The sequence below is a fragment of the Eutrema salsugineum genome, unplaced genomic scaffold (assembly GCF_000478725.1).
Source record: "Eutrema salsugineum unplaced genomic scaffold, Eutsalg1_0 scaffold_17, whole genome shotgun sequence".
Classification (NCBI taxonomy): domain Eukaryota; kingdom Viridiplantae; phylum Streptophyta; class Magnoliopsida; order Brassicales; family Brassicaceae; genus Eutrema; species Eutrema salsugineum.
In genome coordinates this window covers 449,949-473,371 of record NW_006256852.1, presented here as the reverse complement: position 1 = coordinate 473,371, position 23,423 = coordinate 449,949, and the positions used below count along the sequence as shown (strand labels likewise).

At 34.9% G+C, this 23,423-nt stretch overlaps 2 protein-coding genes and 1 non-coding gene across 5 annotated transcripts; 2 read left to right on the top strand and 1 right to left on the bottom strand.

The window, feature by feature from the left end:
- The first annotated feature begins 2,494 nt into the window (after positions 1-2,494).
- LOC112087700 lies at positions 2,495-2,601 on the top strand. The gene has a single exon (XR_002900244.1). It is a non-coding gene; the product is annotated as a small nucleolar RNA R71 (small nucleolar RNA).
- Positions 2,602-7,004: 4,403 nt separating this feature from the next.
- LOC18020444 (ribokinase) lies at positions 7,005-9,949 on the bottom strand. 3 transcript variants are annotated; one of them, XM_006403102.2, is made up of 12 exons: positions 9,872-9,949; positions 9,704-9,793; positions 9,526-9,603; positions 9,011-9,085; positions 8,853-8,905; positions 8,600-8,750; positions 8,404-8,514; positions 7,900-8,026; positions 7,704-7,804; positions 7,489-7,615; positions 7,288-7,340; positions 7,005-7,205 (listed from the first exon to the last, which is right to left on the bottom strand). In XM_006403102.2, exons 1-12 carry the CDS (start codon positions 9,914-9,916, stop codon positions 7,119-7,121), a joined length of 1,098 nt encoding a protein of 365 aa, XP_006403165.2. In that variant the 5' UTR covers positions 9,917-9,949; the 3' UTR covers positions 7,005-7,118. The 3 variants fall into 3 exon arrangements, with proteins under 3 accessions (XP_006403165.2, XP_024013266.1, XP_024013268.1); XM_024157498.1 differs by having other exon boundaries at positions 7,288-7,328; XM_024157500.1 differs by lacking the exon at positions 8,404-8,514 and having other exon boundaries at positions 7,062-7,205.
- A 2,002-nt stretch (positions 9,950-11,951) lies between these two features.
- LOC18020443 (WD repeat-containing protein WDS homolog) lies at positions 11,952-15,148 on the top strand. The gene is made up of 5 exons (XM_006403101.2): positions 11,952-13,348; positions 13,518-13,619; positions 14,029-14,349; positions 14,432-14,752; positions 14,844-15,148. The coding sequence occupies exons 1-5, from the start codon at positions 12,695-12,697 to the stop codon at positions 15,036-15,038; spliced, it is 1,593 nt and encodes a 530-aa protein (XP_006403164.1). The 5' UTR covers positions 11,952-12,694; the 3' UTR covers positions 15,039-15,148.
- The last annotated feature ends 8,275 nt before the right edge of the window (positions 15,149-23,423 follow it).

The window sequence follows — 23,423 nt, the reverse complement described above, 5'->3', positions numbered from 1 at the left end:
CCAGATCAAACTCTTGCAACAAAATGATCCATCAAAGAAGTCTTGGTTTGGCATCTTTCTTCGTCAATAAGTATTTCAGGGCAGCATGAACTGTGTGGACGACAACCTTTGATCCCACAAGATAGGATCTGAACTTCTTAAAAGCAAAAACTACTGCTAAAAGCTCCTTCTCAGTCGGGACATATCTGCACTGAGTTTCGTCGAGAGTTCGACTGGAATAGTAAATGACGTGGAGCTTATTTTCTTTTCTCTGACCCAGAACTGCTCCCACAGCATAGTCACTAGCATCAGTCATGACCTCAAAAGGCAAATTCCAGTCTGGTGGTTGAACAATTGGAGTGCTGACCAATGCTCCTTTGATCGTATGGACTGCCTCCAAGCATGCACTGTCAAACTCAAATTTCCCCTCTTTGCAAAGCAGCTGCGTTAGAGGTTTGACTATTTTTGAGAAGTCCTTGATGAACCGTCTGTAAAACCCAGCATGTCCCTGACAACTGCGGACTCCCTTGACTGTAGTGGGCGGTTGCAAACTTATCATGACCTACAGGCGTTTCCTTATCCTCCAAGCTCATGTACGCCACCAGTTTCTCCATTATCAAGATTGCATCTAGCATCCTTGCGAACCCATCAGCTTCCTCACTCAGAAACCCGAACTCTCCTTCAGCTTTTGTCAATGCCACTTCTAAGGGATCAATGGCTAACACTTCCTCATCTACTTCATCTGCAATGTCTGAACCATCATATATCACAAATGTCTATCCATCCGGCATTTGCTTTTTGAGGAGCTTGTTCATTTTGAACCTCATCACCATATCTCCCAGTTGGAGATCGATCACACCTTCTTTCACATCAATGATCGCACCAGCTGTGCATAATCTGCAGGAATGACCCAAATCAAGGGGTCATTGAGTTCTTCATCGAGTTCCAGAATCACAAAATATGCTGGAATGAGTGTATCACCTATCTGAACATGCAGATCCTCAAATACTCCAATAGGAAATTTGGATGACCTATCGGCAAACGCCAGCGAGATTTTTGTAGGCTTGAACCTAGTGTACCCCAGTCGCTTGGCCATAGAATATGGCATCAAGTTCACACTTGAACCCAGATCGCATAGAGAACATGCGAATATCATGTGACCAATCCTCACTGATAAAACAAATTTCCCATGATCACTCCTCTTCTTCAGCACCTTATTCTGCAATACATCACTGCACTCCTTGGAGACCATCATCACATTCTCTTCCTCAACAGCTTTCCCAAAAACTAACCCTTTCATGTATCGCTTAAGAGCTGGTATCATATGGACGACATCAACAAGGGAGAGTTTTACAGTCAAATCCCTCAGCATCTCCCTGCATTTTGCTTCCTCTAAGTCCTTGCGAGACTTCTTAGGTGGAACTTGGTATGGCACCTTAGGTGCTGGAGGATTAGCTGGAGCAGTTGGTCGGAGCAGGTGCTCTGTTGGGGGGTCTGGGGTGCTCCATCATCTCTGTTTCGTCAGGAGTATGTGCTTCATGGCCCGGGGCAGGTGCTCCAGATGAAGAGGCATGCTGTATTGTTTTTTCTTCACCAGATGCAGGTTTCCTGCTTGGAGCAGTTGCTCCATGATCTTCTCCTTTCTTTTCTCTGAACCAGCGACTGGTGGTGCTGCAGCATGTAATGTATTTTGACTCCTCAGCTCAATTGCATTCACATACTCTTTCCTATAATTATCTCCTTTCCAGGAATAGTTCCAGGTGGTCTCTTCACAGCTTCAGCAGTCTGAGCTACTTGGACATCTAGCTTCTTCACATGAGTCCACACTGCTTCATACTTGCCATTCAGATCATTGTACATTGTATCCACCTTGGAGTTGATCTCCATAAAAGCTTTTTGCAGTTCACCAACAGCTGCTGCATCAGGTTCTTCAGCTCCTCTTGCAAATTGTTTGCAATTTCTGCTGACTTCCTCCTTGAAAACAGTTTTGGTTGGGAATGAACTGCTTCCCTTGATAACTGTTGTAGTCATTCTTCTGGAATCCTAACTGATTTTGATCTCCTTGCTGCGGATAGACCTGCTTTTGAGGTTTCTCAATGTTTTTGCTTATGTAAGTTAGATTTGGGTGGTTCCTAAAGTTCTGATTCAAACTGCGATTCTGCGCATAATCTTGCCCTTCATTTCATAATTATCCTCTCCTTCTCTAAACTCTTGAGAGAGAGGTGCATCACCATTCTCATCAGCAAAATGTACTGATTTCTGGTTATATTTCAGCAGTAAATTTACCTTGGCTGTCAGCTCATCAATCTTCTGTGACTCCACATTGTTAACTGCCTTCATCGATATATCATACTCAGGTGATTTGTTTCTGAAGCTAACAGCCGAGTTCTCAATCAACTCATAAGCACATGCTTTGGACTTAGTCATAAAATCGTCATTTCTGACTGTATTCAAAGCATTCTTGTAGTCCTAGTTGTCACCATCATAGAAGGTAGCTAGAATCTGCTTATCAGAAAATCCATGGTGAGGGCACTCTCTTCGGTACTCTTTGTACCTTTCCCAAGCTTCGCAGAAAGCTTCTCCATGCTGCTGTTTGAACGATGAGATTTTGTTCCTCAGAGATAGGTCTTGGATTTGGTGTAAAAGTGGTCCAAAAACGCTGATCTGCATTGTGCCCATGTAGTCAAAGACCCAGGTGGTAATGAATTTAGACAGCATGAGGCTTATCCGCAAGTGCGAACAGAAAAATCATGCATTTCAGAAAGTCGCTTGGTATTTCATTCGAACCAGTCATGCTGCAAATTTTTTCAAAATTCTCGATGTGGTCCATTGAAATTTCAGCAGGGAGCCCATGGAAGAGGTGCTGACCAATGAGATCATCTGAGTTTTGATCTCAAAGTCTTGCCTCTGAATTGCTATAGGGACAATCACAGCTCTGTTTTGGTAAAAAACATGCAGATATTCCTTGTCTCCAATGGCTGGTTGCGACTGTTCCATGTCTTGCTGAGACTTCTGTAGCTGTTCCAACTGCTGTCGAAGCTGCTGCAAATCCACAGCCATTTCATCATTGTCTTGGTTGCCCATGTCGGCTGTAGTAGGCTTTGGACGTCTGTTTGCTCGCTCTACTCTTGCAAGCTCTGCGTTTAATAAGGTGACTAGATCCTTGATGCGATTGCTTCTTGTGGATCTCTTTGTCATACACCTGAGACACACGCAAAAGAGAAAAGAGAGCAAGTTAGTAAAATCTGAGACTGAATTTCAAGCCAAGAATCAAAGGTAACGAATTGGTCACCGTCGCAACGGCACCAAAAATTGATTCACTAGATATGATCTCCTAGTTTATACTACAATAGAACAGCTTGTGAATGTAATATAAAGGATTCAAATTTCAGAGGACCAAGGTCACACTATGACACTACGAGGACTGAAACAAAGCTAAGAAAAAAGATGATTTGTTCGTAATTATGGTGACAAGTAAAAGAAAGTAAACAACGATTTAAATTCGATTAAAACAAACACAAGACTACAAAAATTCTCAAGAATTTTAGAGATAGAAATCAAATGACTATTCATGGCATAGTTTAAACGTCTTGATTCGTCTGTTATTCTTCCTTAAGTTTTAACGTCTTGATTGGTTTTTCAGCTTGCGAGCCATATGAACGAGCTCATCCGTGAGTACGACTTGGAGGTCGAACGCCTTAGGACGTTGATGTTTCTGTAGAGCGGAACTCACTGGCAGTGGAGTACAGGATGGAGAAGGAAAGGTATGATACTGCCGTGATGTGCCTTCATCGAGAAGAAGAAAGAAAACACCGCTTTGAAGGAGCAGATCGCGGCGCTTGAGAAGCAGAACGTCGAGATGGAATCAGATCGAGATTGGCTGTGTAAGGCTCTGAAGGTCGAGCAGATCGAGAAACAGAGGTTCCCAGATGCTGAATCCAAAGGTCGTGCGATCATGCTCAAGCTGAAGGCCAAATGCGAGGCAAAACTGGATCGGATGAAAGAGTTCATGGGTGCCTCGGAGAAAAAGAAGCAGCCTTTTTCTCAAGCTCAACTAGGTCATCTGCCTTGTCAACTTCTGCTCTTTTTTAAAGCAAAAACGTAACCTATTCTTTCCTCCTTCCGTCGTGGAGCTGTTCGAGCAGAAGTTGAAAAACCATGAGCGAGAGGTCGGAGGTCTCGCTTCCGGATCTCGGTGAGAATGCTTATACCATGTCAGAGGTCTCTGAACCATGGATTGAGCTCCCTCCAGGCGAGAATGTTCCAAAAGGAGTAAACCAGTACGAGACCAATGCTCCCAACGTTTTGGGATCTCTTGCTGCTGAACTCAAGAACCCTGCTTCGGTGGAGACTTAAGAATTTCTCTTTTGTCATTGTTGTTTTTGTCTTCCTGTTTGGTTTAGAAGCTTTTCTTTATTTTAGTAATGTCTGCTTATGTTGTTGTAAGCGTTTGAACTCTCTTTTCCCGATAGTCGGCCATGATGTGCCTTTTCTAAGTTCTGAACTCTTTGGTCGGAGGTTGGCTGTGATGTGCCGCTCCTATTGTCAATAATAATCCAATTTTATTTTCTGTTCAGTTATACTCTTTCCCGTATTTTAATTTTACTCAGGCAAATTTTTGAGTTTTGGCAAACTTGGATTGATTCTGTTGTGAATTTGACTTATGGTACTACGCGAGTGTTGCGAACTCGGCTTAGTTTCTGCGAGGGGACGTGAGCTCGGCTTGTTGTGCGGATTACGGATTAATCCGGCCTGGGATGCCTAAGTGAGTTCGTATCATTGGAGTGTTCTTCCGCGGTCGATCCTTAAGGCTTTTCCAAAGTCGAATCCAAGTCGGAGGGATGAGCCCGGCTTATTGCGTGGAAGACTAAGGAAATTTTTTTTGTGCAAGACTGGTCTTGGCTTTCTTTGTTTTTTGAGGCATCGTGTGGATGCGTGTGAGATGGGTCTCAGCTTTTTGAGGTTACATTCGTGAGTAATGCTGATCGATATTTTGGCCAGGAAGTCGATGTTAGATTGGTGGGACTGGTTTGTGAGTTTTATAAGTTCGGGATATGAGTAAAGCGGATGTTTTGTTGGAGTTTTAGCTGAACTCGTAATCGAGTTGCCTACGTACTTTCCGAGAAAGGATCAAGCCACCCGTAGTTCTTTTTTTTTGCTAGGTCCGAGTCTAGTAGTATTATCGCTTAAGGTTGGTGGTGTTCTATGATCGCGGGATTGGAGTGTCGTCGAGTTTCATGAGTTCGTACACGCCGGGTTTTACCACGCGCATGATCTGGTACGGGCCTTCCCAATTCGTGCCGAGCTTGCCTGCATTAACCTCTTTGGTGTTGTGAAAAACTTTTTCAAGGACCTGGTCGCCTTCATCGAAATGCCTTCCTCGCACCTTCTTCTTGTAGTATCGGGCTGCGAGCAGCTAATAATTCTGAATTCGGAGGAGGGCTTGGCATCGCTGCTCTTCTAATGTGTTAAAAGTATCGAGCATCATTTGGTCGTGAAGATCGGGGTTGTGGGGCATTGGGGAGTATTTTAAGGTTGCAACGCTGATTTCAGCAGGGCACAGAGCTTCCATTCCATACGCTAAGGAAAATGGGGACTGGCTGGTAGATCGGCGAGGCGTGGTTCGGTCGCTTTTTGAAGCCGTGGCCCAAGCTCTTTCTTTGGCTTCCAGTTGCTTTTTGATGCCGTCGATAATGGTTTTGTCTGTGGCCTCGATCCGACTGTTTTCTTGCGGGTATCGTGGTGTTTAGAAGCTGAGGCGTATCTGGAACTTGGTGCACTAGTCATTGAACGATGTTGCGATGAACTGAAAGCCATTATCGGTAACAATTTTATGTGGAACTCTGTGTTGGCATATTATATTTTGACACGACGTTGCAATGTTTGGGTCAAAGTCCAATATGAAACCTAATTTAACTAGGAGACTTTACTTACAAAAAACGTGTACACGCGCATATCGTACAGGAAAAAAAAGATCAAATTTATCCCAACATTACATTATTTATTAGCATGATCTGTTGATTGTGGATTTCAACTAAAGTGTCGATTCGGTAATTCAGTCTGGAAATATTTTTTATTCAATAATTTGGTTTAACAATACAAAAGGTCTCACGTCGGAGCTCCCTTGATGAACCAGCAAATATAAGTATTTAATCTATCTCTCAGTTCTCCGGGTCGAGTGTTATTAGGGCTGGGCACAATTACTTGATACTCGTCCCGTACTCGTTACTTGACCCGTACTTGTCCCGTAAAACCAAGTACTTGTTTTGATCAAGTCGAGTATCAAGTATCTTAAGAAGATTACTTGCAAGTATAAGGCAAGTATCAAGTATTAAAAAAAAAGTTACTACTTGGTCTTATTGACCCGTTACTCGTTTCTAATCTCTGATTTTTTTTTAATTTTGTTCCACATAGATTACAACATAAAAAAGGAAAGAAGAGTCTGCTTATCAAAAGATAAATAAGTTGTCAGACTTCAATATCTAAAGCTTTCCAAAAACCTAAAGGTCAAAATATTAAATATTATTATAGGTTTTAATTAAATATGGCCCGAAATTTTAGTTTTTTTAGTATTCTATTTGTACTTTTACAAGTAACGGGACAAACCAAGTAACTTGCAAGTAATGAAAAATTTGGCAAGTACTTGAAATTACAAGTACTTGATATCAACAAGTCAAATACAAATACAAATATCTTAATACTTGAACGGCGCAAGTCAAGTATCAAGTATACCAAAAGTGGCAAGTACTCGTCTGCCTAATATAGTGTTTAGCTCTTCCCTTATTTATAGTGCAATAACTATGTTTTTTAGAGTTCCCTTTAACTTTACCGACTGTTGATGTTGGGCCGGACTCTGAGATGGACCTTTCAATCAGATTAAAATTATTTCGGTATAAATCATTGTAAACTGAAATAAATTGGATTGATTTCGATTTATATTGGATTAAACCAAATTGCGGAGTATACCACTAACAAAATAGGACGATGTCACAAACAAGAATCTGACTTTGGAAATTGGAACTCTATGTACAATTATTTATTTTATTATCAAAAAATTATTTTATTTCACATTTGATACAAAACAAAATACAGACGCATTTTATGACCTCAAGAGGTCTAGTGACAAATTAAAATTACGGTTATGCCCCCAAGAAAGCTGCAAGGTTTGGATCATTACGGAATGGAAGAGTGGTTCGAGCCCCTAAACCTCTGCAGCAGCAAGCAGCCTACAAATCGCAAACGCAATTCAAAAATTCAGATAAAAAAAACCCGACGCTAGCGTTTAAAAAAGTCGCTAAAAAAACTTACGACTCGAGAAGCAAATGTCAACATTTCTTCTGAAGCCATATCTGTGCACAAACCTGTGAGAAAGTTAGAAGAAAAAGAAAAAAAAGAGTATGAAACAACGGACAAAAAATGTAAAGAAGAACATGACTGAAGATTGGAGTCGGATAGATTCGTTTTTGAGTTGACAATTCGTTGACTACGTTTAGGGAAGAATATTAGTACCATAGAGCAAAGCTCCGGTAAACGCATCTCCGGCACCAGTTGTGTCAATAAGCTCCGATGAAGGTATTTTCTCAGCTGTTACTATAACCAATCTCCCTGTAACATTCCCTGCCAGTCTAGTCACCACCTGAAAACATGGTCAGAGAATTATATTTTCATCTAAACCCATTGTCGAAAATTTGCGAGAAAAATATGTATCTGAAAACGTTATGTACCGATGAATTGCAGACCGGTAAGACACTTGTAAAGTCTGTGGTTTGTTTAAGAGACTCGTGTAATTCATCTATGTCTGTCTCTTCTTCTGATTCTGGAACCTCTGGTAGTTATGGAAAGGAAAGGAAAATGTTCATACACACACGAGAGAAGTTGCATAATTTTGCAAGTTAAGGAAAATCGACAAGAACTACTCACCGATGGTACATCTCTCGAGCATCATACAACCGTGTTCTCCCAAAGTCATGATCACAAATTTTAGCTTTGGTAATCTTATGAGCATAGAGAGAAGCGCACTAGGGGCTGTTTTTGCCTCTGTCCAATCCTGTTTTTTTTTTTTTTCAATCAAATAAGTCCATCTTAAGGATTCTATACACCAACTATGATGAAACATTTGCAAAGAACGTATGTAACTAGCTAACACATTTTCCGGAGTTTCTTCGAATATTTTCAGGTATCAAATGAATTGATGAGCCTTATAGTTCATCATCATCTCTCAGTTAGTTATACATTCCATATATATTCAGCTTTTCAGAAACTTTCTTCACTCTTTATAAACAACGAAACAAATTTCTAGTACCAACATTTTACTCTGCTAATAGACTTCACATATCATTTAGAGCCACTAGTCTTTCCACATATGTGTTGCTTTCCAAGAAAATGGTGAAACAATTTAACATAACAGCCTATGAACACTCTAACCTGAGGGAAGTTAGTAGAGCAAACGGCATAATCAGCCAAGTCAAGGAGCTCGTTAAGCCCTTCCCTTCTTTTCTCTGCATTAATCAAGATGGATATATTCTTGCTATGTGCCTACGTAAGAAACAGATCTCTGACAACAATTTTCACCAAGTTTGAAGGCAAAACACACCAGAGAGTCTTTTTTTTTTTTTCTAACCTTTTGGGCAAGAAGCAATTCGGCTTCACGAGACCTTCCATTTGCATACAGAACTCTTACACCATCAAGCACGGATAAAATGAGAGATTCAGTAAGGTCATCTGGGAGCAAAGGAGGATATCCTGGAGTGAAAATGCACGTACGAGTATTCCTATAATAAATAGTTATCATATTGTATAATCAGCAAAAATGAAAAACTTCAAAAATTATAATATCATAGAGACACAAACATAACAAAAGAGTGTTTACCCACGTTTGGTTATCTACAATGACGTAATTAAAATGTGAAGCTCCACCTTTAGCGGTCTGAGATGGAACAAGAAAGGATTGTATGTTTTATCTTTAACTTGACTGATATATGTAATATATATTGTATTAAAACGTTATTTTTTTTTCTTTTTGTGATCTTACCACACAAAAGGAAGTATCCACGCCGCTAGATTCTAGTTCCTCTAGCATCCATCTCCCTTGAGAATCATCAGCAACCTAAAAATGATGTTTCGAAATTTCGTGTTGAGCACAAACTTTGTATCTAAAATTGTTTTTGGTGATTTTGTAAAGTTTAGGGAAACGGAAGGAAACCAAACAGATTACACATAAATGGAATTTAATTCACTGTGTTTTGGTTTTATTCCAGATTTTTCGAGTATTTTGGATACTTTCTAATACTTTTGGGTACGTTCGGATAATAATCAAATCAAACTGTACCCGAAAATTTTCGGTTCTTCACCAAAATAACTAAACCGACCCAAACTCGGAAGGTACCGAACCAAATCCAAATCCAATTTCAAAAATACCTGAATGGTACGTACTAAAATATCAGAAACCCGATCCGAACCGGAATGTCCATGTCTAGATAAAGACATTCAAGAACGCAACAAACCCAACAAAACTGTATAAAGATTAACGGAGAATTGTATATATACCTTAGCTAAGATCCTAGAATCCAAACCCAAACGAGCAACGCATGTTAAAGCATTCCCAGTATTTCCACCTCCTTGTACCTGAGAATCTCCAGAAAAAAATGTAAAAATTGGATTCGAAAGCGAAAAATTCACGAATCAAATAAAAAGTCAACGAGGCATCGGAGATCGTGATCGAGACCTTGAAACTCGTGCCTCGGATCTTTTGGTCGGGAATTGGGAAATACGGCACTGTGACTAAGTAATCCAGACAGAGTTGACCACATCCAAGCTGCCATTGCAGCGAAATCTAATCAGAGAGAGAGAAGAGAAGAGAGAGAGGAAGAGAACAGAAGAGAGAGAGACTCACGACGATCGGGTGACCCGGAATTGCTTCGTCGGAGCAAGATGACATGTCGGAGCTCCGGATATGCGTTTATTTCGAATTGACAGAAAGAGAGAGAGATTGAGTATTTATAGATTTGGTTTGGTTGAACCGAAACCAAGTCGAACCGGGTTCAGTTTATGTAATTGAAAGCGAAATTTCCGGTTTTTATATCTTCTTTTTTTATTATTATTATATCTTCGGTAGGTATTTTTAGGGTATTTTTATTGCAGAGACTCTTTTTGTAGTACGCTTTCTTGAAAATACCCTACAACTTTTGGGGCAATTTCTTAGAGGAATATAAACAAAAGACTGACCATAATAGACCAAACAAGCATCAACATTAATATTATATACACCATTGTCTTTCTCTTCTTTGATATTATAAGACCAAAGACCCAAAAGCATTTTTCAATTATTTAGATGCTTTTTTCGTTTTCAATTGTTGATTGAAACTTCCATTGTCTTTCTCCTCTTTTCGTATGTGAGGGGCAAAGCTTTCTATCCATTGTCTTTCTTCTCTTTTCGTATGTGAGGGGCAAAGCTTTCTAAAACCAGGGTAAAAGGAAAATGCTAGACTTAAAGCTAAATAAAATAAAATTGTCAAAATGAACAAAAATTTACTTACTTGTTTCAACATTAGGCAATATACGGGGTTTTTATTATACAAAAAACAAAAAAAACAAAACGTACCTGTCGTGTGTCATAACTGGGAGGAGGATGGACAATCCAATACTGTATGATTTCTCTTCTGATTATTTAGTTGTACACGAACTTATGTTTGGTTCATATGAAGGGGTATATTTTCGCTTATATTGATAATGTAGAAAAAAGCAAATGCATCTAAACAGGTAAGTCATTTCGTCGGATGGATGTAATAAAGTTTTTTTTATCATGATCATTATAAACAGAGTCATGCCCAGGATTATAGAGACCCAAAACAATATACAAAAATTTAGTGTAAGTTTTTGGTTAAAAAATAAATTAGTGCAAGTGTAATATTTTGTTCTCGAAAAAAGTTTAACATATTAATAATAAAATGATTGTGAGTATGATATGCGAGTTAATTATCTTATTTTCACTATATTTTAGTTTTTTATAATGATTTCTAATTTGTTTTAAAGACTCTAAAATATTATCTTTATACATTTGACCTTAACATTATTATAATCACAAAAGTTTAAGCATAATTTTTTAAAAAATAAAAGGCCCGTAGGCCAAAGTTTCCAATCTTCTTATATAGGCACGACCCTAATTATAAATAACTGAGACCATCGACTCCAACCAGCGGTAAGCAAATGCATCTTCCAAAAAATGTAAACTGTGCAATTAAGAGACATGTTTCTACAACAGCATTAAGGATACGAGATCACATACTAAGAGGCACAATTTTGATAAACAATTGTGTTTCAACAAATATTTGCAAATAAACAAATTACTAATTCCATATGCAGATACTTTGTAGAGTAAATACTTTGTAGAAGAACAATGAGGGGTAATTTTACACGAAATGAAACATATTTCCAAGTTAATGAGGTTACACTTTAACTTAAATATCTAACTTTTCTATTTATTTATTTACATTAATATTTCTGATATACTCTGTTATAATTAGGTTTTACGTATCATTATTCTAGCTTAACCCGGCCCGATCAATATTCCAAATGACTATTTTTGAAAAGTACTTAGAAAAACTGTATATTTTTGAACATTCATACCATTAATATTCAAAGGTATAAACCATCAATATCTAAAGTTCACCATGGTTATATTCTAATGTTTTTGTGCACATTTTTTTTTCGAAAAAGAAGAAGAACTACTTAAATCTAATTTTCAGGTTTGCTAACAGAAACAATTGAAAAGAAAAAAGGAGAGGTAATTACAATTTGTTTAGGCTTCAGCAACATCTTCCTTTTCTATGATTTAAAAGCTCAGTTTATTATTCAAGTATTTTACTGAAGAATGGGAGAGCAATTTTTTTTTGATGTAGAAAAAAAAATGAAAAATATCTAAGATATAACTATATTGCCTTAACGATAGGGATTAGCTATAGCGATAGGGCTTAACCATAAACACATGGTTTTCGCTTCGACATCTCTTCGCCAAAAAGATCACACAGAGTCGGCCTAGAAAAATTGAAATCCAGAACGAACAAAAAAGGAAAGGATTTGGATTTGGATTCAATCCTTGTTTCTTCTTCTTCTTCTTCTTCTTCTCATTTCAGCTGCTTCTGGTATTTCCCTTCTTTTACCAATTCCCGACGAATTTGAATCTCTCAGCCATTTCTCTTCTCGCATCTGTGTTTTTGGGCATAGAGCTGTGCAAGTTTATGCGATTTGAACAGCGTCGTCGATTTGATTTTCGCATTCGTGCGACTGAGTTTTTTTTCTCGAGGGAAACCTTGAAGGTGTTTTTTGAGTTACTGGGTAGTCACTGCCGAGCGATTTCTCCTGTTCGATAATTTGATTTAAGAAATTTGAATTCATATTAGGAAAATTCGAAACCAAATCTAAAATCCTTTGTATCCTTTCTTCGTCGGGATTGAATACTATTTTTTGGTTAAATTTTAGTTTCGTTTTGGGTGTGTGATTTGCTTCTGAGTTTGGAATACTTTCTGGGTTATTTTCTGATTCGGTGAAGTTTTTAGAATTTTGTATTAGTTGGTGAAGAAAGTCAAATTTCAGCGGGAAATTTGTACTTTCCCTTGTGGACCTTTCAACTACTGAATGTGGAACAGAGCTGATAATAGCTTGTGCTTGAGAATCTTAGAAAGTCATCAACTTGTTTTACCTTAGAGAGTGGTCCACAATGGAGAACGGTTCATATGAGGTTTTAGGTACCAAAGGTTTGCTGAAGAAACATGAATTCGTCAGGATTCTGGTCCAATGCTTATACTCCTTAGGATACAAGAAATCTGCTTCTTGTCTGGAACACGAGTCAAGCATCTCGTACAAATCCTCAGACTTTGAGTTTCTTGAAATGCATGTTTTGAGTGGCAATTGGGATAGCTCCCTAGCTGTACTCGACAGGATTTTCGATAACTCCAGGGATGACACGAGAAACGCAGCTTTGTATCTAGTGTTCAGGCAATGCGTGTTTGAGTATTTGAAACGAGGTGATACTTCTTTAGCTTTGAATGTGCTGCAGAAGCAAGCTCCGTTGTTACGGGTTGGTAAAGACAAGATTCACAGGCTTGCTTGTGATATCGTTACTTCGAAAGAGATGGAATCCGGGGAAGTGAACAACTGTTTGGTTCAAGATTTGAGGAAAAGGTTGTTGGTTGAGCTGGAGAAGTTGATTCCCACGCCGATTGTTATTCGTGAGAGAAGGTTGGAACATTTGGTTGAGACTGCTGTGATGGACCAGATTGATAAATGTCTGTATCATAACTTATGTGATGCAGTATCACTCTACGAGGATCACCGTTGCAGTAGAGACCAAATTCCTACAGAAACAGTTCAGGTGTTGTTCCTTAGAAACCCATTTGTTTGTTTCCATTTTGATATTGTCACAGCTATGGAAAAGATTGTCTCTGGGTTACAGTTTAGTGGTAAATATACACCAGAAAGTCACGTCTTCTGGACTTTTGTCACTGGTTCTTATAGTTTCTCAACTTCTTATTATCTTGCAGATTTTGATGGCTCACAAAAACGAAGTGTGGTTTGTGCAATTCTCTAATAGTGGCAAGTATCTGGCCACTGCATCAAGCGATTGTACAGCTATGATATGGAAGGTAAATATCTTAGACCATTGGTTCCTCTTATCTTTAACTAATGTCAGTGAGAAAGAGACCAGATGAATTAGCTCTGATGGGCAAGAGAACCTTTCGTTTTGTATAGCTCTTCACGCAGTGAGGTGGAAAAAAATAAAGGAAATTACATTTGGATGTCTTGGCTTGAAGCTTGGTATATTAATGTAGAAAGCCATTTATGAAAACAAAAAAGGACAGTAACTTTTATATGGTAAGTCATAGCATTTGTCCTTTTGAGCCATGTAACTAGGTCTAACTACTCCGGGGGTTGATAATTCTTTTGCGTATGTCTTTAGTTTTTCTATGATAATTTTGAGACTGTGTCTTTAAGTACTAAAGTTGGTTATTTCTGGTCTTTTGACAGATTGATACTAAAAACTTCTTGTTTCAGGTACTGGATGACAACAAAATTGAACTGATGCACACGCTTCAGAGCCACCAAAATCCAGTTTCATTCGTGTCCTGGAGCCCCGACGATACGAAACTGCTTACATGCGGAAACGCTGAGGTTCTAAAGCTATGGGATGTTGACACAGGTGTGTTGAGACACACATTTGGAAACAACAATAGCGGATTCACTGTTAGCTCTTGCGCATGGTTCCCTGACTCAACTCGGCTTGTCTGTGGCAGTTCTGACCCAGAAAGAGGGATTGTAATGTGGGATACTGATGGAAACGAGATCAAAGCCTGGAGAGGAACGAGAATTCCAAAGGTTAGTCACTATTAGTGAAATGATTTGCTTTATTAGTCTTTCAGATTCTTGATATTCGAAATGTTTCAATTTCCTCCAATAGGTAGTAGATTTAGCTGTGACGCCGGATGGGGAAAGTATGATCACAGTGTTTTCGGATAAAGAGATCCGGATCTTGAATCTGGAGACATTAGTCGAGCGTGTTATCTCTGAGGAGCAGCCGATTACTTCACTCTCGGTTTCTGGTGATGGTAAGTTCTTTATAGTCAACTTGAGCAGCCAAGAGATACATCTTTGGGATCTTGCTGGAGAGTGGAAACAACCGTTGAAGTTTTCGGGTCATAAGCAGAGCAAATACGTGATACGGTCATGTTTTGGTGGCTTGGATAGTTCGTTCATCGCCAGTGGAAGCGAGGATTCACAGGTAGTAAGCAAGCACATATCTGCGAAGCTGACATGGTTTCCTTTCTTTGGTTGATTTTTTCACTGAGATGTGATATGTTGTTGTTTCACAGGTTTACATATGGAATCTGAAGAAGGGGAAGCCGCTTGAAGTGTTATCAGGTCATTCCATGACTGTAAACTGTGTGAGCTGGAACCCAAGAAATCCTCTGATGCTGGCCTCTGCGAGTGATGACCAGACCATCCGTATTTGGGGACCGGGAAAACCGGATAAGCCGGGGAACCGGTTAGATAACCAGAAACCGTAAAAGCTTTAAACCGAGGACAGAAGTCCACATTCGTGTATAGTTTATTTCTGCTTCTTTTCTTGTTTCCTTATTTGCTTTTGTAGAACACATTCTTACTTATCTTTACATTTTACCCAAAAAAAAAAACACATTCTTACTTTTTTGAGTTTTGATGCGCTGTGGTTTTGGAAAACCGGATTTGATTCATGAATGAAACCAAACCGGTTTAGGAAAAAATCGGAAACGAGCTATGTTTTTTTTTTGTCGCCGAAAAACGAGCTTACATAACGCGAATACGAATTTCGGAAACGCACCTCAAATATATATGTAATTTTTCATTTAAATTATGAAAATTAAACAAACAGATTAGTAATCCTGAAAAGGAATTTTAATTTTTCACATCTATGTAAACAATTTTATAGTTTTATATTATCACTTCTATGAACGATTTAATTTATTTTTTAGTTTTTTTCTACTGATTATAAAATTAAACTATAAATTTGTTTACTTTTCAGCAACATCTTCCTTTTCTTTTATTTAAAAGCTCAAAATGTAGTTTTATTATTCTTTGTTTTTCCTATATGTTTGGAATATAGAAATTTTTTGAAACACATTTATTGATTGATAGTCTCACTTGAGTTTGAAACATAATGAAATTTTTTGTAGGATATGTTTGTGTAAAGGGTTTCGACCGGAAGACAAGAGGGCCGAAACTTTTGATTGCAAGATTGTGGTATTTTATGCATATGGTTCCTAATCTAGTTATATCTGATATCCAGTATTGGTATTTAAAACTTACATATGTATTTCTTTTACAAATATAACTTTTCATATATATATAAAATTAATTTTCTATAAAGACACATAAACACATATGGCTATATATTGATGATTAAGAATTTGTCTTACCAAATCCAGAATATAGTTAAGTACTACATTCTTTTCAGAATTCGTAATCTGCTTTACTCATTCTAGAATACTAGGTAGGTAGCCCGCGCTTTGCGCGGGCGGAAAGCTTTCTAAACATTAGTGACATATATAATTATTTATAAAGTTTGAAATGTACATTCATATCTATATTATTATTTGAGTAATCATTTACATATATGAAATTTAATTTGTAAGATATTACAAAGTATTTTACAAAATATTTTACATAAATGAACCTTAATTTGTAAAAAATTATAGAATATTTTACTTAAATATTTATAAAATATTATATATCTAAACTTTATGCATTAATTGATTGAGATATAAAAAATCTTGTGGACCAAAATTGCATGTTTTAAGTAATAGTAAACTGGACTAAAATTATTTTAGGTAAACAAATTATAATATATGAGAAAATGTATATATAAAAAGATGTGCGAGAAAATGTAATCATTATATAAATATGGTAACAAAATTCTAATTTACGATACAATACATATGTTTCAATGATCCTACACTCTCTCTTTTCCTATTAAAAAGACCTCATATATGAATTAACTTATTTTTTATAATTCAGTTTAAAAAATAAAAAATAACTTTGATATTCTAAGTTGCATGATAGGTGCATTAATCTTCACCTTTATGGCAACCCAGATACTCTAATAATTAATGTTAAGATATTCTTGAGTATAAACAAAATTATTATTCTTATTTGTGTCTGAAGTACCAGTATTATCCGAACTTAGATACTCATGTTCATCACATGTATAAACAATTACAAGTTTAGACAATTTGGTTACCAATAAACTCATTCTATTACAAAAACCACATCTAATATCAATATTTCTAAGTAGTATGATAGGTGCATCAATCTTCAACTTTAGAAAATGATTTGGCAATCTATATACTTTAATAATTAATGTTAAGATATTATTGAGTATAAACCATATCATTATTCTTATTTGTGTCTGAAGTACCAGTATTATCCGAACTTAGATACTCATGTTCATCACATGTATAAACAATTACAAGTTTAGACAATTTGGTTACCAATAAACTCATTCTATTACAAAAACCACATCTAATATCAATATTTCTAAGTAGTATGATAGGTGCATCAATCTTCAACTTTAGAAAATGATTTGGCAATCTATATACTCTAATAATTAATGTTAAGATATTATTGAGTATAAACCATATCATTATTCTTACTTACTTGTGTCTGATGTATCAATACTATCCGAATTTAGATATTCATGTTCATCACTTGTGTAAAAAACAATCATTGAAGACTTATTACACTCAGAGCAGGTCTGAAGACATTCAGATGAAATATTGGCATCTAACTTCCAATTTTTTTAAGGTTATACATGAATAGTTTGGTTCCTAAATTGCAAAAAACAAAAAAAAAATATTAATATTTTTCTTAAATTGTTGATGGCTTCCAAAGTTTTAGATCTGGCTATGATTACACTAAATGGATAAAATGCTCACTAAGTGACTAAGATGAAGAAACAACACTCAAGGCATGCACGAGTCCCTTAAATACTAACGTATAACAATTCTCAGTATAACCAAATCAAGTTTTAAAAAAAATGGAGCATATATGTGTATAAGTGTAAGATGATTCAAGATTAATCATTTTTTAAACAAAGATGTAAGTAAATACAACTGCAGATAATTATTAATACTTTATAAATAAGGTTCAAAGTATAAATATGTTGAAGCCTTACAAATTTTGAAAACTAACCCCAGAAGAAAAAAAAAACAAATCAAAACAAAACAATCAATGCACTCGCATTGATCAAAGAGAAAAACCAGGAATCGTAAGAACACTACGAAGCAAACATCAGTAACATATGAAAACTCTAGCTTCATCTTTCGAGATTCACTCAACGGGAGGCTGGAACCACAGCAAGAACATCTTAAAGTCTCCAGCAAATAAAATATCTAATAAGTGCCAATATCATTACCCGAAGATTCTACCCGAAGATTCTTAAACCTCGAGACCTAATGCAACAGTACATTTTCCATCGAACTTGAGGCTTCACGAAAATAAATCAAAAGCGTCACCATTATTAAAATATCGTCTATATAGACTGAAAAATAGAAATGAAAGTGATTATAAAAACCTTTTCTTAAAGGCTTTGACGTACGCAAAGTCATGACTAAAGTAGAACTTCATCGTAGGAGAAGACAACAACGTAGTGATCATATGACATGTGATGACAATAACGATGCTATCTTTAATTGCACAGTGAAGCTTATCTTCAAACTGTTCTGCTTGGTCTCCTAGGAGCAGTATGTGTCTCAAACCCATTAGAAAACCTAGGACCCAAAATTGCATATTAAACTCATTCGTACGTTGACATATATCTGCCAATATATTAAACATAACTACGAAAAAAACCTTATAGAGGCACTAAACATACATCTTGGAGACCACAGTCAAACAACTTTGCCAACGACCAGCCGTTTTTGGATAAGCACATAATTCTTGTGTTCATGTTTGTTGTACGTACCCATCATATATTTTTTCATAAAAGACGAAAAGTCAGTACATATACATGTATGTATATATATAATATATATTAAACAAACACAAGACATTAGAGATTTACTGTATAATCCAGCTACATGGTCAGTTGCATTTGTGCAAAAACCAAAAGCCCTAAAACTGAATTTCTCACATGGAATTGTGCTTAATTCTACAACAGAAAAAGATACCCTGGCTCTCTCAGTGAAGAGAGTAATGTATCTATGATCGGAGATCTGATAGCAACTACTGGTAGAATGTACGCCAAAATTCAGAATTTATATAATGTTTCCTTCAGTTAAACAACTTCCAAACATTGGTAGCAGAGACCCATGAACTATGCCTTGAATAGTATTCTCCTGCATCAGAACCTCAAATAATTTAAAACCGAAATAATATGAATAAACACTGGCCCAATGCTTTATAATGACAGAGGCTAAAACCATACCTTCTGTTCAATTAAATGAAAATTATTCCTCTTTTTCCAACTTTTATTGATAGGGCATGTTGATTCCCACTTTCTTAATACCTTAACAGTGATAAGGCTTACGCTTATAACTTACATTTAGACGCCCGTTTTGGTCAAAGTGAATTGCGTATCTTTTCATCTCCCCAATCTCACCAAAGAGTTCCTAGATCCCATAGGAGAGTAACAAAACTAATTTAGGGACACTCTTCCCGTGGAAGCAATTATTGGTAGCTTAATAATTCTGCATTAAGAATGAACAACTAATTGCATATTTCTTTTTTGTTAATTAAGCAGCTAAGATTGTGAATATTTAACACTAACAATTTTTGCCATAGTTACACAGATTTCATGAGCTCATTTATATGAATAGTTTCTTTTCCAACAAAACACAATATATCAAGCAATAGAAGATTCTAGAACATCTTTTTGAAATAATCAAACCAAAAGAGCTAAGAATACCTCAGAGGCATATATATAATCCCATTGATTGTCTTTCTTTCATTCTCAAAAAAATCGTCATTCCAAGAAACCATTGGCTTATAGGATAGAGGCAAACCATCTTGACAAATGATCACCGATGAAATATTGTCTGCAACATATTCTTTCACGTGGTCACAAAAATCTCCCCATAAGGTACAAGTCAAACGGAGATCACTGCATGGTTAAAAAACATATAAATAGACAATAATAACCCAATATACACATGGAAAAGAAAAAAAACTTATGATATGTCACGCAAAACCACGTCCAGCTTCTTAGTGGATTTGCCTTTAGCGTTAACAACAGAGGAAGAAAGACTAACAACCTGCCCAATCACGTATAAAAAAATGGCCACTAAGAAGAAAGAATGATTTTGATTGTATTGATTAAGGTGAAAGAAATTTCCCAACCAGTCAATATACCTTTATCGAATTTACCCTTTAAAATTCTTGAAAACTCTTTCAAATATTTTAAAGAGAGATCCTTAGGAAATTAATCACAAGGGTTGATGACAGTGATGGGATAAAAACAAATCTTGAAAGAGAGAGGGTTGTATTGTAGCCAGTGGTGTAATTCTTAACCACAAAAATACTAAGCACAATCGCACGTCCTCTTTAAGGCGACCCTTAAACCTCTTTACCAAATCTACTATCAGTGAGAACGGTATCGCAATGATTGTATGTACAGGATTATCAAATATAAACTCACCACTTCATCAATCGAAAGAATCCCAATAGTGACGATTTTTCCACCTCTCAATGTTTTCCATCGTCTCGTGATCTGACGTTTACTTCCAAAAAATAAGACGTTGTGATGAAAACAGAATACCAGAAGACTTTTGATCAGAGAACTATTTATATGGTATCAGCGAGGCGTCTATTAAGGTAATATTTTGAAGATAGATGCAAATCTAAAAGAAGTATATATATTATTTTTTTTCTTCTGTGTATATATCAAGATCAGCTGTAGTAGAGTGTTTTTTGGGAAAAACTAAATACAGCTGTTCAAGGACTTCCGTATAATTAATAGAGTTGGTTAAGTATAAGTTGGATAATATTGCATGTGCAGAGGCATAAAAAACAAGATACATATTGTATGTGCGTCTGAATTTTTATTAAATTAAATTATATTTTTTAATGATATAATCTAATTAAATTTCAGATTAAATCGTGAATTTAGATTTTTTTTTTTCAATATTACAACTTATATTTTTAACTATGATTTTAGATTTTAGATTTAAACAATTTTTCTTTAAAAAAAAATTAATCAAATTTAAGGAAGGGGTAAAGGGTAATTAGCCACTCTGAGATTGAATGAGAGAGCTTTAAACGAAATTTTTACTTTACTTATAATATATGATATATTACATAATTTACAGTTTTATGTTCTATCTTACATAATTCATAATTTACGTTCTTTAAAATTCGTAATCTACTTGACCTAATCTAAAATATAATTAAGTTCTATGTTCTTCAGAATTCGTAATATACCTTATGCAATCTAAATATGTATTTCATAATTTAGAGTTTATCTTTTGCCTTATGCAAATCAGATTCTACGTTTTTTAGAATTCGTAACCTATCTTACTTAATCCAAAATATAAATTAAGTTTTTTTTAGAATTCATAACCTGCATTACACAATCCAGAATATGTATTGCATAATTTAGAGTTTACTTCTGCTTTATGCATGAATTTAGATTCTACGTTCTTACTAACTTCGAAAGATTTTTTAATCTGATTCTACGTTCTTTAGAATTCATAATCTATCTTACTTAATCCAAAATATAATAAAGTTATATTTTTTTAGAATTCATACATTCATTATGCAATCCAGAATATTATGTATTACATAATTTAGAGTTTACTTCTATCTTACGCAACTCAAATTTTATGTTCTTTAGAATCTGTAATTTTGAATCAAACGAATTACTAACTTTGAAACATTCTCTATATATGAAAAAGATTGTAGGTGAAAATCGGTTTTGGTAAATTTTAGTTTTTTTTTCTTTTTTTTATAGAGTTTGTCTATGACAAAAATATGTTTTTTATCAACTTTGCTTTCAGGGATATTTTATTTTTCCACCGATATATATTATATTAAAACAGAAGCATTTTTAGTACTTGTTTCCAAACATTCCTAAAGTTTTTTTATGATATTTTATTTTATATTTATATTTAATTTCTGAAAATTAGTTTTAATTTATATATTTTTAGGTTTCCTAAAATCTAAGACATTTTTAATTTAAATTTCAAATTATTGGAAATTTATGATAATTAAATTTAATTACAAAAATCTGCATTAAATTTAATTTAAATTCAAAAAATTCAAAAAAATAATTAAATTTTATTACAAAAATTTAAATAATAATTTTAATATTTTAGAATTTCTTAAATACTCTTAGATATAATTTAAAATTTTAAATTTAAATAATATTTTCATAAAAATACATAGTAAATAAATATTTTATCGTATTTTATCATAATCAATCGGTCTAAAATATCAAATATTTTAGATTGATAAATATTTATATTATATACTAATATGATTGAGCTGATTAGAGTTATATATATATTATATATATACTTAAGGTCTATGAGTTAATTTATTAAAACATGTAAGATATTAAGATGATTTGAGACAATTAAATTAACAAGTTAGCTAGTTTATATGTATATATATATATATATTTGTAATAGCACAAATAGTAAATAAATATCTTATTATATATTTCATAATCAATTGGTCCAAATATTCAATATTAGTAAATATTTATAGGGTTATACATTTATAATTATAGTCTTATACGGGTTAGTTTGTCAAAACATGTAAGATATTAAAAATGATTTAAGACTACTAAACGGACGAGTTAACAAATTCATAGTATATATAGATTATTTATGTGTAAATCTAAATTCACATAATAACAAAGTTTATAATTAACATTAGATTAATGTATACTTAATTAACGCATATTCTTATTCTATTAATATACAAATTTTTACTATTTAAAATTAAAACATGATAACAATTTTTGATTTAAAAAAATAAATAACAAAAACAAATTATATTTAAACGAAAAAATAAATGCAACTTATATTAGAAATAAAAAAATAAAAATCGTTATCCCATTTATTATATAATGCTAAAAAGTCAGATTAAAAAAGAATATTACCTAGCTACTTAACAAATAATATGAAATTAAGTAAGTACTAAAAGATAATTTAAAATTAAGTACAGATAGGAAAGAGAAATAAAAAACCCATTTATACCCTTTTAATTTTAGATAACTACATATAATACCATTAACATGAAACTGTGTTGATAATGAATAAAACTGCCGACATTGTTCACCAACAGTTGCTGATATTGTTTACCTAAAGTCTATGATATTATTTATTATTGGAGAATATAATATTCGATAACGATCAACATGCTAATAACATTAACATATATTTGTTAACAAACTAATAAAAATATATGATATTTGTTAACATGTTAACAATAATATGTAATACTTTTAACAGAGTATGTTAATGTATTAACATATGTATATTGTACTTATAACATGTAGACCATAATATATGATACTTGTTATTATTGTTAGGGAAAACGACGTATTCCCCTCCCCATCAAGTTTCACATAGTAACCAATCCACACGATCTTTGAGGTTCGTCTTAAATCCCCACATCGGTAAAGTTAAATACCAATTTCCCCCAATTCCAAAGTTAAAAACATAAATAACCCTTACCGCTGATTTAACTGGTTTGTGAGCTTAACCGAAGGTAAAACCGTGTTGCTCGATTGTAGACGGTATCTTACGACCCGACCAACCTGACCCAAAATCTAAAGCCGCTCCTATAACCCGATCCATCTTCTAACGGTAATATTATGAAATTCCCAAATCGATTTAAAATCCCCAAATCGAGAGAAGAACCCTAAAACCCGAAAATTCCCAAATCGAAATTCCAAAACCCAGACTCCTTTTACG